At 43.3% G+C, this 17,491-nt stretch overlaps 1 protein-coding gene and 1 pseudogene across 3 annotated transcripts in view; both read left to right on the plus strand.

Annotated features, from left to right (window-relative positions):
• LOC146344034 (uncharacterized) overlaps nt 1-17,491 on the plus strand; it is a 128,064-nt gene that overhangs the window by 90,633 nt on the left and 19,940 nt on the right. The window contains exons 4-7 of one of the 3 annotated variants that reach the window (XM_084856455.1): nt 5,510-5,576; nt 11,959-12,115; nt 12,764-12,870; nt 14,178-14,267. The exons of 1 other annotated variant lie outside the window; for it this stretch is intronic. In XM_084856455.1, coding sequence (XP_084712581.1) covers nt 5,510-5,533 — 24 coding nt within the window. In that variant the 3' untranslated portion in view covers nt 5,534-5,576; nt 11,959-12,115; nt 12,764-12,870; nt 14,178-14,267. Of the gene's footprint in view, nt 1-5,509; nt 5,577-11,958; nt 12,116-12,763; nt 12,871-14,177; nt 14,268-17,491 lie in introns of those variants that run through there. One more of the 3 variants, XM_084856454.1, reaches the window with a different exon arrangement.
• LOC146344035 (protein CFDP2 pseudogene) lies at nt 32-4,330 on the plus strand (annotated as a pseudogene).

Consider the following 17,491-nt stretch of genomic DNA (forward strand, 5'->3'; position numbering starts at 1 on the left):
CCCCATGGAACGTATCACAAGGCTAAAAGATATGACGCCGGAAGATGAGCCCCTCAGGTCGGAAGGTGTCCAATATGCTACTGGGGAAGAGCAGAGGGAATTCCCAAGTAGCGCCAGAAAGAGTGAAGCAGCTGGGCCAAACCCGAAAGGACACTCAGCTGTGGATGTGTCTGGTGGTGAAAAGAAAATCCAATGCTGTAAAGAACAATATTGCTTAGGAACCTGGAATGTCAGATCAATGAATCAAGGTAAGCTGGAGGTGGTCAAACATGAGATGGCAAGATTGAACATCGACATCTTGGGAATCAGCGAACTAAAATGGACAGGCATGGGCGAATTTAATTCAGGTGACCATCATATCTACTACTGTGGGCAAGAATCCCTTAGAAGAAATGGAGTAGCACTCATAGTCAACAAAAGGGTGGGAAAAGCAGTACTGGGGTACAGTCTCAAAAACGATAAACTGATCTCAGTACGAATCCAAGGCAAACCATTCAACATCACAGTAATTCAAGTCTATGCCCCAACCACTGAGCTGAAGAAGCTGGGGTTGATCGGTTCTATGAAGACCTACAACACCTTTTAGAACTAACACCAAAAAAAGATGTCCTCTTCATCATAGGGGATTGGAATGCTAAAGTAGGAAGTCAAGAAATCACCGGGATAACAGGCAAGCATGGCCTTGGTGTACAAAATGAAGCAGGACAAAGGCTAATAGAGTTTTGCCAAGAGAACACGCTGATCATAGCAAACACTCTTTTCCAACAGCACAAGAGGCAACTCTACACATGGACATCACCAGATGGTCAATATCGAAATCAGATGGATTATGTCCTTTGCAGCCAAAGATGGAGAAGCTCTATACAGTCAGTAAAAACAAGACCTGGAGCTGACTGTGGCTCAGATCATGAGCTGCTTCTTGCAAAATTTCGGCTTAAATTGAAGAACATAGGGAAAACCACTAAACCATTCAGGTATGACCTAAACCATATCCCTTATGAATATACAGTGGAGGTGAGGAATAGATTTAAGGGATTAGACCTGATAGACAGAGTGCCTGAGGAACTATGGACGGAGGTCCGTAACATTGTTCAGGAGGCAGCAACGAAATCCATCCCAAAGAAAAAGAAATGCAAGAAAGCCAAGTGGCTGTCTGAGGAGGCTTTACAAGTAGCTGAGGAAAGAAGGGAAGTGAAAAGCAAGGGAGAAAGGGGAGGATATTTCCAACTGAATGCAGAGTTCCAGAGAATAGCAAGGAGAGACAAGAAGGTCTTCTTAAATGAACAATGCAAAGAAATCGAGGAAAACAACAGAATGGGAAAGACTAGAGATCTCTTCAAGAAAATCGGAGATCTCAAGGGAACGTTTTGTGCAAAGACGGGCATGATAAAGGACAAAGAAGGCAGGGACCTAACAGAAGCAGATGAGATTAAGAAGAGGTGGAAAGAATGCACAGAAGAACTATACAGGAAAGATCTGAATGTCCCTGATAGCCATGATAGTGTGGTCACTGAACTTGAGCCGGACATCCTAGACAGTGAAGTCAAGTGGGCCTTAGGAAGCATGACTAACAACAAAGCTAGCGGAGATGAAAGTATTCCAGCTGAGCGATTTAAAATCCTAAAAGATGATGCTGTTAAAGTGCTGCACTCAGTATGCCAACAAATTTGGAACACTCAACAATGGCTGCAAGACTGGAAAAGGTCAGTTTACATTCCAATTCCAAAGAAGGGCAACGCCAAAGAGTGTTCAAACTACCGCACAATTGCGCTCATTTCACATGCCAGCAAGGTGATGCTCAAAATCCTACAAGCTAGGCTTCAGCAGTATGCGAACTGAGAACTACTGGAAGTACAAGCTGGGTTTCGAAGAGGCAGAGGAACTAGAGATCAAATCGCCAACATTCGCTGCATCATGGAGAAAGCAAGAGAATTCCAGAAAAACATCTATTTCTGCTTCATTGACTACGCTAAAGCCTTTGATTGTGTGGATCACAACAAACTGTGGCAAATTCTTAAAGAGATGGGGGTACCAGACCACCTTACCTGTCTCCTGAGAAACCTGTACGAGGGTCAAGAAGCAACAGTAAGAACCAGACATGGAACAACCAATTTGTTCCAAATTGGGAAAGGAGTATGACAAGGCTGCATATTGTCACCCTGCTTATTTAACTTATATGCAGAGTACATCATGAGAAATGCTGGGTTGGATGAATCACAGGTTGGAATTAAGATTGCTGGGAGAATTATCAACAACCTCAGATATGCAGATGATACCACCCTAATGGCAGAAAGCAAAGAGGATCTAAAGAGCCTCTTGTTGAGGGTGAAAGAGGAGAGTGCAAAAGCTGGTTTGAAACTCAACATTAAAAAAACTAAGATCATGGCATCTGGCCCCATCACTTCCTGGCATATGGAAGGGGAAGAAATGGAAGCAGTGACAGATTTTATTTTCTTGGGCTCCAAGATCACCGCAGATGGTGACTGTAGCCATGAAATTAAAAGACACTTGCTCCTTGGGAGGAAAGCTATGGCAAACCTAGACAGCATAGTAAGAAGCAGAGTCATCGCTTTGCTGACAAAAGTCCGTCTAATCAAAGCTATGGTTTTCCCAGTAGTAATGTATGGCTGTGAGAGCTGGACTATAAGGAAGGCTGTGCACCGAAGAATTGATGCTTTCGAACTGTGGTGCTGGAGAAGACTCTTATGAGTCCCCTGGACTGCAAGGAGGTCAAATCAGTCCATCCTAAAGGAAATCAACCCTGAGTGCTCATTGGAAGGACAGATACTGAAGCTGAAACTCCAATATTTTGGCCACCTAATGCGAAGAGAAAACCCTCTGGAAAAGACCCTGATGCTGGGAAAGACTGAAGGCAAAAGGAGAAGGGGACGGCAGAGTATGAGATGGCTAGATAGCATCACTCATGCAATGAATATGGACTTGAGTACGCTCCGGGAGAGAGTGGAGTACAGGAAGGCCTGGCATGCTATGGTCCATGGGGTCACGAAGAGTCGGGCATGACTGAACGACTGAACAACAACGACTCCCTGCTCCAAGTCTGACATTCTGTCCAATATACCACCCTGGCCATGTGCCCAAGTAGTGAATAGCCCAACTCTGCTTCTCTGAAGCATGCTGCATTTGGCATAGGTGATGCAGATTGGAATTTATCCTAAAAACATAGGAAGCTGCCTTACCACTATTCCAAGTAGCCTAGCACTGGCAACATTGACTGGCAATGGCTCTCCTGGGTTTCAGGCAGGATTCTTTGCTTGCCCTACCTGGAGTAGCCAGGGATCAAATCTGGGATCTTCTGCATTCAAAACATATGCTCTATCACACTGAGCCTCTCTCCGTAGATCTCCATATCTACTTCTAGATACCGTATGTAGAGTTTTTAAAAAATGTAATCTTGCAGCCCTCCACTTTCCCTTATGGCTTATTCAGATACGAAAAACAATAACTTATGCAGCAATCCTATGCAAGAGTGTCCTAGGGTCCATTGGAAATAGTGGATCTCCTTCTCCACCTGCAGAGGTCCATGGCAGAGAAGGAAGCCTGCCAGTGCAAGCTTCCCTGTAGAGCCAGGGCTTGCAGGGACACAACACCAGCACCGACATTTCTTTAATAGCTGGGACACTGAGGTTATCTTTCCTCTTAGATTCCCCATTTTCTCTGAGCTCAGCTGCAGTTCTCACAGTAGCTGGTGGAGGGAAACGAATTTTCCCAACAACAATATATTGTTCCTTGTTGTAATGCAAAGTATTTGCAGTGGCTGGGTCTTGAATGGGCAATTAGGACCCATTAGCTTTACAAAGGACATGCTCCTTGTGGAGATGAAAACTGTTAGAACTGGTTTGTTGATATGGATCAACACAGCTGTGTGAATGTTTGGACTCTCCTTTAGGGCATGGCTATGGGGCCTGCACTTCTGAGTAGGGATGTACAGATTTTGTTAAATCCGTCCTGCCTGTGTTTCATGGATTATCAGGGACCTTTTGTTCTGTCATCAGCAAAATGGCATAATTGCATTTTTTAAAATCAGAATTTCATTCTACTTGTGCTAATTCACATCAGCGCTAATGTGAATTAGCGCAACCCCCCCCCCCCGAAAAACTGGTCTGCAAGTCCATGAAATCCATGTGTCTTGGAAAAAACCTGGTCTGCTGTGGAATCTGTAGGTTGGATTTATAGAAATCCATGCTGATTTGAATGAGTTATGGATTTCTCTGACACCCTTACTTCAAAGTTTACCACTACACCATTGGTTGTGAGTGTGGAAAACTCTGCTGCTCTTGCCACTCCACTGTTGATTGTTCGATGGAGGTGATGGCAAAAAAGGGGTATTCCACATCCAGAGGTGGATGGGGGGAGGACCAATGGGAAGTAAAATCTCGGGGGAAAACCTACCTGAAGAGAGAAGGACCGCCACAAAATGACACCTCACCTTCCACGCTGCCAGCATGAGTCCAGTAGGTCTTTGGATTTGGTGGTATCTCTGTCTCAGGTTCTTCCTCTACCCTTCCCATAGCATTGCCTGCCCTGCCCATAAGAAACAGTAGTTCTGACGCAAGCCCAGTAAAATGATCTCCTGTCCACACATAACAGAGGGAGGGTAGTTGTAGTCCTGAAAGGAAGATCTGTTTGCTGCAGGTGTGTCTTAAGAGTGATGGAGGGGGATTTCAATTCACTTTCTGGAATTGTATGAAGAGCTAAATAATTGCAGTTCAAATTTTTAGGGAAGCAGAAAGGAACTGATTAACTGTATGAAAGAAAGAAAGAAAGAAAGAAAGAAAGAAAGAAAGAAAGCCAAGTTCAGAATGTAACAAGAAGTCCTTGATTTAGACAGCAATGTCAGCCTTGTGGCAGTAAATATCCAAGAGGGAAGCCAGAATAAGGTAAACACAGCAGGAGATTAAAAGGTTTAATATAGTATATCACAGGCAGTAACCAGAAAGGACAAGGGCCATGATTTTGCTATCATTAGCATTTAAAACGTCTTTCTGGATGTGCATTGCTGTTACCTTTTTGTTTTGACCTTTCCTGATGAGTAAGCTTTTTCTCAATGAAGACACCAGCTCCAAATTGTGAAACATGGCAATGCAAAAATATGACCTTATATAAGAAGATATTATTCAAATGCTTATTGACAGATGATATGACATTAAAAAAAATCCCACATTTCCATCTACTCAACATCTGGGCACATTTGCTACCTAAGATTAATCCTGAAATGAACATGCCAGTCTTATGGAACAGCTTAAATTGCAACACAGCAGCTGAGGGCTGAAAACAGACATTTTAAAAATGTGTGTCTAGCCATCATGTCTCCCCCCACTTTTACTCTAGAGTAAGCACAGCCCCCCCGATGTGGATTGGGACCCTAGTGTGGAGGGCAGGGGAGGGCTTTTAAGATCTGGATTGGGCCTCCTGTGCCTACTTCTAGCATAACAAGGAAAAGAAGACATAACTGCTACACATTTAAAGTAATGCCTGTTTTTGCCCTTAGTACCATGCAGAAACTTGTGAATAAACTGAATTCAGAAGTTTCGCCAGCCCTGGGACCAAGTGCTAAGGTGGGTGCAATGTGACTATTTGTCCCTTTGTATCAATACATTGGAAGGCAGCTTAGATCAGATCAGACTATTGGTCCATTTAGCTCAATATTTTCTGCTGCTACCAGCAGCAGCTCTTCAGTATCTCAGGTAGAATTATTTTGCTACCTGATCCTTTACACTAGAGATACTTGGGATTGAACCTGGGACCTTCTGCATGTAACACAGGTGCTGTACCACTGACTGAGCTATGGTCCTTCTGTTTAGTTATGCTATCTCCCCTAAATATGAGGACACATACATTGGAAGCTTTTCTACATGAGGCATTGTCATTCCCTACTCACAGTTGTTTAAGGGTTCTTTAGATGACATCATGACTCTCCAGTTTCACTTCTGTGTCTAAAGAGCACTTTCTGTGAGTTTTTTTAGAGGAGGGAAAATGCAGTATTATTTGTAAAAGCAAAAAAAAACACACCCAAATGTTTTTTTCACTTCTGTATTTACACTATACCACAGTGCCACCTAGAGGTTATGTAGCAGAAAAGCAGGAAAGGGAAAATTCTTCATGTAGTGCTCAGATCTCAATCCTGTGACAAAACCAAAGCAGATACAGTGTATTAAGTTAACAGTCTCATGTAGAAAAGCCCTGGATCCAGAGAGCTGCTGTTTCAGGATCAGGATGTAAACAGTAACAAGAGATAAAGGCTATAGTTATCCTATGAATAAAACCAACCATCATCCATGTTTTTTTCTAACTGAACAAATGTTATGTAGTGTAGTGGTGAGAGTGACGGACTGGGAGCTGGGAGATCAGGGTTCTAGTCCCCACTTGGCCATGGAAGCTCACTGGGTGACTTTGGGCCAGTCACAGACTCTCAGCCCAACCTACCTCACAGGGTTGTTGTTGTGAGGATACAACGGAGAGGAGGAGGATAATGTAAGCCGCCTTGGGTTCCTTGCAAGAGGAAAAAAGGCGGGATATAAATGCAATAATAATAAATACTTTCAGCAAATACCACAATATGTTGCTCTGGGCCACTTTTGGGCTATTGGTCTTGTTAGATTTTGAATGAAGACAGTAATTTTGGTTACATTTCATGGACAAAATGACCAATGTCAGGGAATTCCCTTTAATTTGGCATGATCCACACACAGGGTGCTTCCCATTCTCATATACCAGTGGAACCTGGAAATGTGGGGTGGGATCCAGATTAAGTTGGATCAACTGTGCTGTTGGAAGTGGACTTCCCTGGCCCCTCCTTCCAACTCCAGGTCCTGAAAATGCTGCACAGAGAATCAGGAGACCCTGCTGGAGCAAGCTGTGGTGTGTGTGTGTGTGTGTGTGTGTGTGTATGGGGGGGGGGAAATCTCCAAAAACTGAGTGGAGGGACTTTCCAGAAATGGAGCCCTGTACCTTCCTGGTACGTCCTAGATCCATCCCACTCTCCGTGCATCACAGGAAATGGCTTTGTCAAAGCAGAATGGTTCCTGTCAAAAGTGGCTGAGGATGGGGAGCTCTGGTTTGTCAAGGGACGTCTCTACATTAAAGGAAAATCTGGGAGCCCCCTGGAGAACTTTCTTCCATCTCTGTGGTGCCATGAAAATTGGCTCATTAGACGAGGAACACAACCAAACGTCCTTTCTCACCAGTCCAGCCTGTATATCTTTCAGTGAAAAATAGCACCATCTAGTGGCTGAAAAATGCACCCTGCACCCTGTTGTTTTTAAATACCTCATTTAAACTTTTTTTTTTTTTTAACTACACTTTTTTCTGGGGATAGCACAGGAGAGGCCCTGGATGACGACAGTGTCATGTAATGGACCCGCAAACTTCCATGGGTGGCCAGTGATGAGTGCACTATAAATGCCTTGTGTAAAGACAGCCAGGGTCTCTGGGTTGTTGTCCTGAGCTGGGATGTAAATACAAGAAATTTAGAGTCTTTTTTTTATGTGACATTAATGAAATTAGTAATCAGTTATGCCACTTAACTAAATATTGCTTTTAAGTGCCCCAAACAATACGATGAGACTTAAATTGAAAGCCAGAGGAAGGTTGAGACTACTGGAGAGTTTTCTATAGCAACTGGTTTTATGTGAAGTCACAGAATACAGTGGAGGATGATGACATTATAAAACCCCAAAACAGATAATTAGGCAGGAAACCAGTGGATACATCAGTTGTTTCTGCCCACAAAGTGAACTTGCTAAAGAATTTTTGATCCTTTTTATGTTGTCCAGTAAACGGCAACAAATAAAAATTAATGTGCCCGTTGCAGATGGCTAAGAGAGCAAAATGTTTCATCTTGCAGAGAAATGGCATCTTTGTTTGGGAAAATATTGGTTAAAAAAATAACACACTGAAAGTCCTTTTTTCTGCCTTGAAGTCACATATTTTGTATTATGAAGTTGTGAAATGAATTTTGGAAACCTGTGCAAAATACTTAATTTTGGTGGGGGGAAGTGCTGCACAATTGTAACCCTTTGGTTTGCAGTGTCATAAAGATTTCTTTTCCTCCAGACCTCCAGTTCTTCAGGATCAGCCGCAGAATCTTCCTACAATGCGAGGACTCATTCTTGAAACCTCTCCAAAGGATCAGGCAGAATTACTACGAGCATGTGTTCCCCTACCATTTAGTAAAAACAGCATAATCTGAAGCAGGTTTATTCAGAAGCAAGTCCCATTGATTTCAGTGTAGCTTATTCCCTCATAAAAGTGTTTGGAACTCCAGATGACATGTATATAGATTCCAAGGAAGTATTAGTCCTGAATCATTAGTAAAATGTAGGGAAAGCTACATATGATTGCATACTGGTAATTTTTATGGCTGCTAATGTTTTGCTGCTAGTGGCCTGGCTAGAGTGAACACTACAGAGGAGTAACACAAAATAAAATAGAGAGATGGAATCATGTGCCATGGTTTCCCACCTCCTTGCCCTCTTCTTCAAGTTGTATTCAAGGATTCAATGGGCAGTATCCGATTGTGCCGGTGTGCCAGCCGGAGTGACCACTTGCAGAACAGGAATTTAGCGGTTCTAAAAGCAACCTGAAATGTACACAAGTGTATGCAAGCAGGCAAGCACAAGCCATAGTTTGGATGAAACAAACCAGGTCAGAGGTTATTAATCACTGTACATTAAGGCAGACAGGTGTGCCTGAGTCTGAGACTCATGGCTATATATTTCTGTGCACCAAATAAAATGTATAGCTAGTTCTCAGAGAAGTTCCTGGACAAATAACAGTGCATGTATGAATTTCGAGTGCATGCACAAAATTAATATAATTCATCCTGCCCCCCCCACGTTTACAGCATGTGCATTTTTAAGCTCATTGGTGAGGACTATATACAGGTTCTGTTACTGCTATGTTTTCACCTGTTTTCTTCAGTTTATCAGCAATCTAGCTAGAAAATGATTCACAAAGCTTTAGGAGAACTGGCAGTAGATTATATTTTGATACTGAGATTGAAAATATATTTTTATATACTAGCTATCTCAAGATGCCCTGAGAGCAGGTTTACAAATCCCAGACTTGGAAGCAGCCAAAGTTGCCCCAGGGTGGTAACACCCCAACATTTTTTCCAAATCCAGGACATGTCCTGCCAAAAAACAGCCTGATTAAATGTTCAGATTAAATTGAGAAAACTGGGAAGCATCCAAAATAGATCCCAAAAGAGAGAACTAGTCTCAACATGCTGAAAAAAATAGGGTTATTCTTTAAGAGAGCAATCCTATGGCCCCTAGAAAGTTTTGAGGGGGGGGCATAGGATTTCTCAGATTCCTAGATCTGAGACAGCGTTCTGACCTTGGGCCCAGGAGTCCAAGCTCCCCTCCCCGTCCCTCTCACAGCTGGTGCAGAGAGAACCTCACCAACTGCCTCTATGAGCTCGCGAATGCAGGCTTGGAGAGAAGGGAAAGGGGGCATGCTGGTGGGCGGTGTGGGGGTGGGAGGGCTTACATTGTATCCCCAGCCCTTCCCAGCCTCCTCCCTGATGCCTGAGCTAGATGGGCAAAAATGCCCATCTAGCTAAATTGAGGAGCAGGAGGTACAGTGCACATTCTAGTCTGCTTCGGATACTCGTACGCCTCCAAGTTTGGAGGCGTACGAGTATCGGGCAGATCCAATAGGATGGTGCCCTAAGAAGCCCAACACATTTGAGCCCACAATTTTATTTGTGGCCTTCCTCAGGGGCTTTAAAAAGAGACAGTACATTAAATTGATATGTCATTGATAAAACTTCATAAAATACCACAAAATTATACACATTGCACGAGCTGCCTATGCATAGTTACATTTAATCTCGTTATGATGAACACCTATGTAGGAGATCAATAACCTGAATTGTAAGATATATAATGCATTCAAATATAATTTCACCAGCCTATTTTCAAATGTATGAGGCAGCCCTGATAGAGTTGTCTGAAGGCTTTTAAAGAATTGTAAGTATACATAGGCAACTCTTGTGAGATGTACTCTATGGTATTTCTGAAGTTTTAGCTATGACATATTAAATTAACGTATTGTCTCTTTTTATAGCTCCTGAGGAAGGCAACAAACAATATATTGGGCAGAAATGCATTGGGCTTCTTACAGTGTAACATGTTTAGACAGAAAAGTCCTACAATTCCCAGCATTCCTTAGCCAGCGCTGGCTAGGGAATGCTAAGAGTTGTAGGACTTTTTTCTGTCTAAACATGCAAAGGATTGTGCCTGTAAAGAATAAAACCATTGTTTCAGCATCTTGAGACTAGTTCTCTCTTTGGATCAGATTAAATGGAGAACAGCAAGGAACATCACCAACTTCACAGAAGTTAATGAACTTTTCTTGGCCCAGCTTCTTTTAGTAACAGAAGGCTAGCTACAAACCCTCTGAACCTCACCTCCCACCCCGAAGCCTGATTTGTCTGGAGTTTCACTGGAAAATTCCAGTAATTGGAAAACCCATACACAGTATCATTTTGGGAAAAGAGGGCATTTGCCTATGGAGAAGAGAGACTGCTCATCTTTCTGAATTGCTACCCATCATATCTCCTATAGTGCAGGGGTGGGGAACCTGGGGCCCTCCAGATGCTGTTGAACTCCATCAGCACAACCTAGCATGGACAATGGATGGGGATAATGGAGTTGTATTGCAACCACATCAGGAGGTTCCCCATTACTCCTATAGGGATAAGAGTATACCGGCTCTTAGTTTAGGAATCTTTTAAGTCTTGAGTAATGGTTCTGCAAAACTAACATCAGTCATGAGACAGAACGGAAAAGTTAGAAGTATTTTTTACCACTAAATTTCATTTCTGAATTGCCTGTTCTGTTTATGCCCTATGTCTATAGATTCTTCAGTTGTTTCCTTCCATGCATGGAAAGCTAAGTGGAACTATGCCCACTGGCTCCACTCCAACATCTGCACATTTGGCCAAATGCATGAAAAGGGTCTCTAGACATGTACAGCTGTATGCACACAGACCTTCAATATGCCCAGGAACTGTAACTATTCAAGTTTCTTAGGTATACAGAATCCCCGTTCAGGCATTTGGCTGAAAACGCAGACGTTGAGGTGCTGGGTCAGCAGTTGGAGCTCCCCACTCCATTCAGTCACTGAACCATCTGGGGACCATCAGAAAAGCTCTTCTGTGTTTTACCAATAAAATATAGTGTGTGTGTATGTGTGTGTGTGTGGTGGGGAATCCTCTAGCCTGGTGTAATACTGCAGCTCAAAAATACTCCATATGTCTAAGGTGTTCTGTAATATTATTGGATTTAGAGGAGTAGGAACTGTGAGGCCAGAATAACTCCATCCCAAGGGAGCAGGGTCACGTACTTGCCCTTGACATGTATCTCCCACATAATTTTGCTAGATACCTTGTAATGAATATAGGGAAGGGTGGCAGTTACATCTGGGAGAAAACCAATCGAGAAAGATTTGTCAGAATATGCAAAACACTGTATAAAAGGGGGTGGTCAAACTCCCTCAGGTTAGAGCAGTTCAGGGCAAGGAGGATATGAAATGATTAACAGACAATTCCTAAGGAAAATTGCCCATTTGTTCCTGATGTTCCAGACTGTCATGCATAACAGCAGTGCATCCCTCACCCCCAATAAGCTACGGCCTTGATTCTGGGGTGTTGCCAATGCTTAGTACAGTGTTACTGCTCCTGTTCTTCACAATACAACAAAACCAAACCCTATACCAGTCGCTATCTCTTAGATTTGCATTTTCTGTTCTGACCTCATTTCAAAGGCACTGAGTAAGCAGAAAGTGGAAGTGGTTTTTATTTTTTTAAAAACCTCCACTCCATATTGTTGCCATCTGTCTTGATGTATGCAGTTTCTAATGCCCTCTATGCTACTTAGTAAGACATATTTGCCGCTCGGCTAAAGAACTGATGATTATAATCTGTGAAACTAGGCCCGTCGTGTGCTGAACGATTAGAAGGAAGGAGCAGGATGACTGCATTCCTTTCCATTAGTTCTCCAATGGAGCCCTGAAAGCTCATGATTGGTGTGAGACCATCAAAAGCTGCTGAACGTTTAAAGGAAAGTTATATAGCTGTGCATACTCAAATGTAAGTAAAATGAGAAAATAAATGGTTGAAGAGATGCCATCAATTTGAAAAAGAATGTGAAAAATTTAGAGCTAAGTTTCCAGGTTGGTTGTATACTAGGTTACTTTTAATCTCTTTGTTTTAACTTTTATTCATATAATTATCCCCTATACATGAAAAGCTGTATTAATTTAACCACAAATATATTACAATTACAATTGTAATATATATTACAATTACAATTGTAATCTGTACAATTACAGATCAAAGGCTGGTTATCTTATTCTAAAACCAAACCCAAACCTAGGAGAATGATGCAGAAAGCCACTTTCCCCTCATAAATGTCTATAGAAACTGAACCACAGTTCCACTGAGATCAATGGCAGCTATATCAATTAAATATGAAACTTGATTTTAAGAATCAGGTGTCAGTCTCTGCTTGAATTAAACTACATCAGCTTCAATGGGTCTGAGGATCAATCTGGGTTGGACTGAAAGTGAAGTACAACTGAACTTCTCTTGGGAATAGATGGTGTGCAATCTTGTCTTCCTGACTATGGGATCAAACTCTGTTATCAAGTGGCAGCAGCACCAAACACAGTGCTACAAGGAATAGAATGAATTGACATGGCTGTATCTCAAGTCACGGTTATCACACATTTCATCTAGGCTGATGGACACCCTCCTTTCTTCTAGTCCTGCTTTCAGAAGAAACTGCTAAGGGTGTAATTTGCAGGAGAAGAGGAAATGAGGTAGGCTGCTTTAGCACCTGCAAGGTAAGATTTAGCTCTGGATCCTTGGCCTTTGATAAGACTTTTCATACATTAACAAGTAGACAAGGCCATTTAAGAAGGTTGAGAAAGGCAGCCTGTATTATAGGGATAGAGAACTGATAAACGATCTTTGGAAATATTCTTTGGGATGAGATGAAAGTATCTCTATGGAGGCAAGGATGGGCTAAGGAATATCGTGGGCTAAGGAAGTGTAACAAAACTGAGTAGAACTATGCTTTGTAAATCACTGAATAATTATATGATGGCACATTAATTAGGGGGGCACTTAAGGCATTGCTAAAAAAGGGAAATGCATCACCCCCCAAAGAGGACAAAAGAAGATACCAATTTGCATAACATTTACTTATGCTGATTTTTATATATAGGTGCACATATAGAAATAATTACTATAATATAAACAGGAATACAATATCTCTCACCATAGTGTGAAACACTGTGGTCAGGTGATCTGTGTACCTGCCCAGTCTGCTCTGCAGGTGCTAAGTGCTGGTGGGCAACTTCAAGGCTCCTGCTGTTCTCCCTTCTTCTGGTTTTTGGTCTTCAAGTCAGACTTGGACTGGACACCCATCAAATGGAGGACACCCTCAAATAGAGGACTGTCCTCTGACAGCTCTTTCAGTAGTGGTCTGTCCTCTGTAAAGTAGGACTCCTGGCCACCCTCATTCTTAGCAGTAACAATGCTACACTCAGAAATAAATACTGATATTATCAATAATGGTTACAGACCATGAATCGTCTGGGAGCACCTGAGGCTGTAATATTATTCAAGCTAAGCAAGTGTGGACCCGACCCCATGGATGGGATACAACTGGAACCCGTTTCTTAGGTTATCTCTGCAGTCGGAACCACTGTGCAGCAGGCAGGGCATGTCCTCTGACTTGTCTGGTATACTTTTTGAAAATAACCCCATGTGTGCAGTGGTACCAACTGAGTGCTCTTTTCCATGTGTTCAGGAACCCTGCTTTTTAGGGTTCCCAAATGCATGGAAAATGCATACTATTGTACTATTGTACAATACTATTGTATTGGTCTTTTCAGATAGTATATTGAATGTGTATATATCAGAAGGCAGAAGCTGCCATGATGCTGCTGCCAATGGGCGTTGCTAGAAGAGATTTGGGGCTCAGACCCATGGGACATAATTTTGCTTATGCTAATATATATCTATTTATGCAAATTTAGAAAGAATGGATTTATTCCAATTCTTAAAAGGCAAAGCCAGACTATTAGGTTCCGATCTAAATCACTCCAAATAAAATAAAATAAAATAATTTACATTCCACTTCCAGATCATCTCAAATCAGTAGTTCCTCTTCAGTTACAATTAATTTGCAGTGGCTGTGAACAGATGTAGAAAAATGCACAAAAATAGTGTCTGGTAAGTTTTTTCATGAACTCTTACACCCCCGCCCCAGCCCTTAAAATGGCAACTTTTATACCAAACATTAATGCAAACAAACTAGCCAGGAAACAATCAGATGCCACTCACTCCCCACACACTTTTGTCCCGTGCACCAAAATGCAGCCTAAAAAACTTGACAGAACACTAATCCAAAAGCAAGTCAAAGGATAATCAATTAATTTTCCAATTCCCATCCAGATTCTGCTCCAAAATGTAATCAATTCCCTTTCAAATAATTAGTCAATCCACCTCCAATCAATAACTCCATGAAATAATTTTAAAAATAAGTAACATAGTGCATGATTCTGCTGGCTGTGTGGGGGAAGGAGGGAGTGCTGGACCAAGGAGATAGAGAGCTGTTAATCCACTATATCTGCATTTGGTTTTGTCACAGAATTAAGATCCAAAGAACATTTCCTTTCCTGCTTTTCTGCTCCATAACCTCTAGGTGGCACTGTGGTATAGCAGAATAGTGGAACTACACAAGTGGAAATAGTGTTTTCTTTCACTTTCTTTAAATAATACTACATTTTCCCTGCTCTAAAAAAACTTGTCAAAAGTGCTGTTTAAAAACAGAAGCAAAACTGGAGAGTCATGTCATTTGTCTAAAGAACTGTGAGTGGAGAATGATGAGTGCATAATAAATGCTTTGTGTAGAAAAGCTCGGAGGAAAGGGGTCAAGAAAGAATAGGAAGGAGAGCAGAGAGGGGAAGTTGGAAGGAAGAGGCAGGTTTGGAGATGGGGATCAGAGGGAGAGGGAGGATTAGGGATGTCAGAGAATTCCGCCATGGATCTCAGTGAGGCCGAATGTCAGTGCATTCATCCCCCCAAAATCTGTGGCATAACAAAGCCCCCTGCCCCACCACCCTGCGAAAGGCGCGCAAAACGGAGCACTTACCTGGTGCCATTTGCGCTGCTTTGCGAATGGCAGCTGCGACTGCGGCTGCCACTCACTTTCCCATTTAGGCCGTGATAGGCTAAGTAAATACTTATGTAGCCTATCACGGCTAACACAGGGATGCCATTTGCATCCCTGAGGAGGCCATGATAGGCTACGTAAATATTTACGTAGCCTATCACCACAAAAAAAGGGAACGCAAATGGCAGCCGCCGTAGCTGCTGCCGTTTGCGTTCTTGTTTTTTTGCTATGATAGGCTATGTAAATATTTATGTAGCCTATCATGGCCCAAAACAGGAACGCAAATAGTGGCCACTGTAGCCGCTGCCATTTGCGTCCGCAGGCTCCACCTGCGAATGCACCCGGCTGGCGGCTCTGCGGAGTTGCCACGGAGCTGAGCCGGCTGGATTAGGATTTCGGGGGGAGGTGCAGAGCTCCTCCCCTCCACTGCAAATCTCCCCTGCCAAAAGGTAAGTGACTTTCGTACATCCCTAGGGAGGATTGAATAAGGACTGAACAGTATTGAGAAGTCAGAAGGAACTGAGAAAGAGGAAGAGGATGTGGAGGCAGGGGTGGTGGAGGAAAGTTAGCTCTCCCTTTCTCGTCTCTAGGTTGCCTCTCTATGTGATGGGGACTTGTAACTGTTCCCTTATCCCACAACACGCACACTGAAGACACATCCAGAGCATCCTAGGGAGCCCACTTAGTACCACCTTCCCGTGCACCACAGTGCACTGCATAGCAGGGAGACATACAAAGATCAAGAGGATCCATGTAGGGATGTCAGAGAATTCCTCCACGGATCTCAGTGAGGCCGAATGCCAGTGCATTTGGCCCCCCGAAATCTGCGAAAGAACAGCCTGCCCCCCCCGCCCCCCACGGATTCGCCCCGGGATGAGACTTACCTGGGGCGGATGTTCTGGGCAGCGGCGGCTCCAGCGGCGGCTCCGGCAGCGCCGGCTGCGGCGGCTGGTCTTCCGACCGGCTGCCGTTGCCGCCATTTGCAGTCTGGAGGTTTTTTTTTTTTTTTTTTTACAGAGACGTGATAGGCTACGTAAAGATTTACGTAGCCTATCACGGCTGGGTTAAAAAAAAAACGCGTACACAAATGGCGGCGGCCATAGCCTTATTTTTCGCCGTCTTAGTCTACGTAAATATTTATGTAGACTATTACAGCGAAAATAAAAGGGAACGCAAATAGCATAGCGGGCACTATTTATGTCCCTTTTTGATTCGCTGTTTTAGCCTACATAAATATTTAGGCTGTGGACGGCTCTGGCCTGGGCCTGGCCGGCTGCTCTGCAGAGCTGCCGCGGAGCACAGCCGGCCATCGAGGATTCTGTGGGGGGAGGAACGGATCGCCTCACCCCCCATCGAGGATTCCGGGGGGAGGGACGGAACGCCTCTCCCCCCCGAACATAATCCGCGGAAAAGTAAGTGACTTTCGTACATCCCTAGCCATGCCACATATACACACAAGACCAAGATCTACAACAGTAACTGGAGAAGGACCTCCTGCCCAGATTATTTAACCTTTTAGAAGGCCAAGAAACATGAGCTTTTCTCTCATTCACTTCCACTCATTTCTCTCCCCCTCCTTTTCTTTCTCTTTCCCTTGTGGGGGGGGGGAGCCACCCTAGCAATTAGGGTTAGGAAAAAAAGCATCCATTGGGACTAATGGAATTCCCCCCCCCCCCAACTTAATCACCAGAGGAAGGGGGTGATTTTGGGGGGTCACAGTGCACAAGGAGGGGAGGGTTAACCCTTCCTTTGCCACCTTTAATCATCTTGAACTTTGCTCCCACGTGTAGAAATTAAGCTTAGATGGACACTCAGAGCTCTGGGAATAGATCTGGGTCTCCGGGAAATCGATTAGGGGCTTGGACACCATGGCCTAGCAACTTCCCTGATGCCACCTCATGTGTGTTCAGTGTATATGCAGGCAATGCCTCAACGAAATGTGTCACCCCATGTAAGAGTAGAATGTAGGTTTCATGAATACAGAGTTAAAATAATTCTTACAACACTTTTTATAGTAGAAAGCATTTTGCAATGTGTAGCATATTCACTAATTATTGAACTGGTCTTTGGATACAAAACAACCAGGAATGAATGGCATGGCCTCATTTGTAACCCCCCCCTTTTTTTTTTTACAACAAGGAAGGTATACAGTGTATTCCCAAACAGTACTAACTCCCTCCCATATACTGTCGCTTTGAACCCAGTCTCTATGTGGGTGTTCTTGAAAATAATATAGCTGGTACTGTTTGGCTTCATGGGTGGGAAAGCTGCAGAGGTGGTGG

The sequence above is a fragment of the Heloderma suspectum genome, chromosome 5, assembly GCF_057233095.1.
Source record: "Heloderma suspectum isolate Gila_16-S chromosome 5, 16-S_ref, whole genome shotgun sequence".
NCBI lineage: Eukaryota > Metazoa > Chordata > Lepidosauria > Squamata > Helodermatidae > Heloderma > Heloderma suspectum.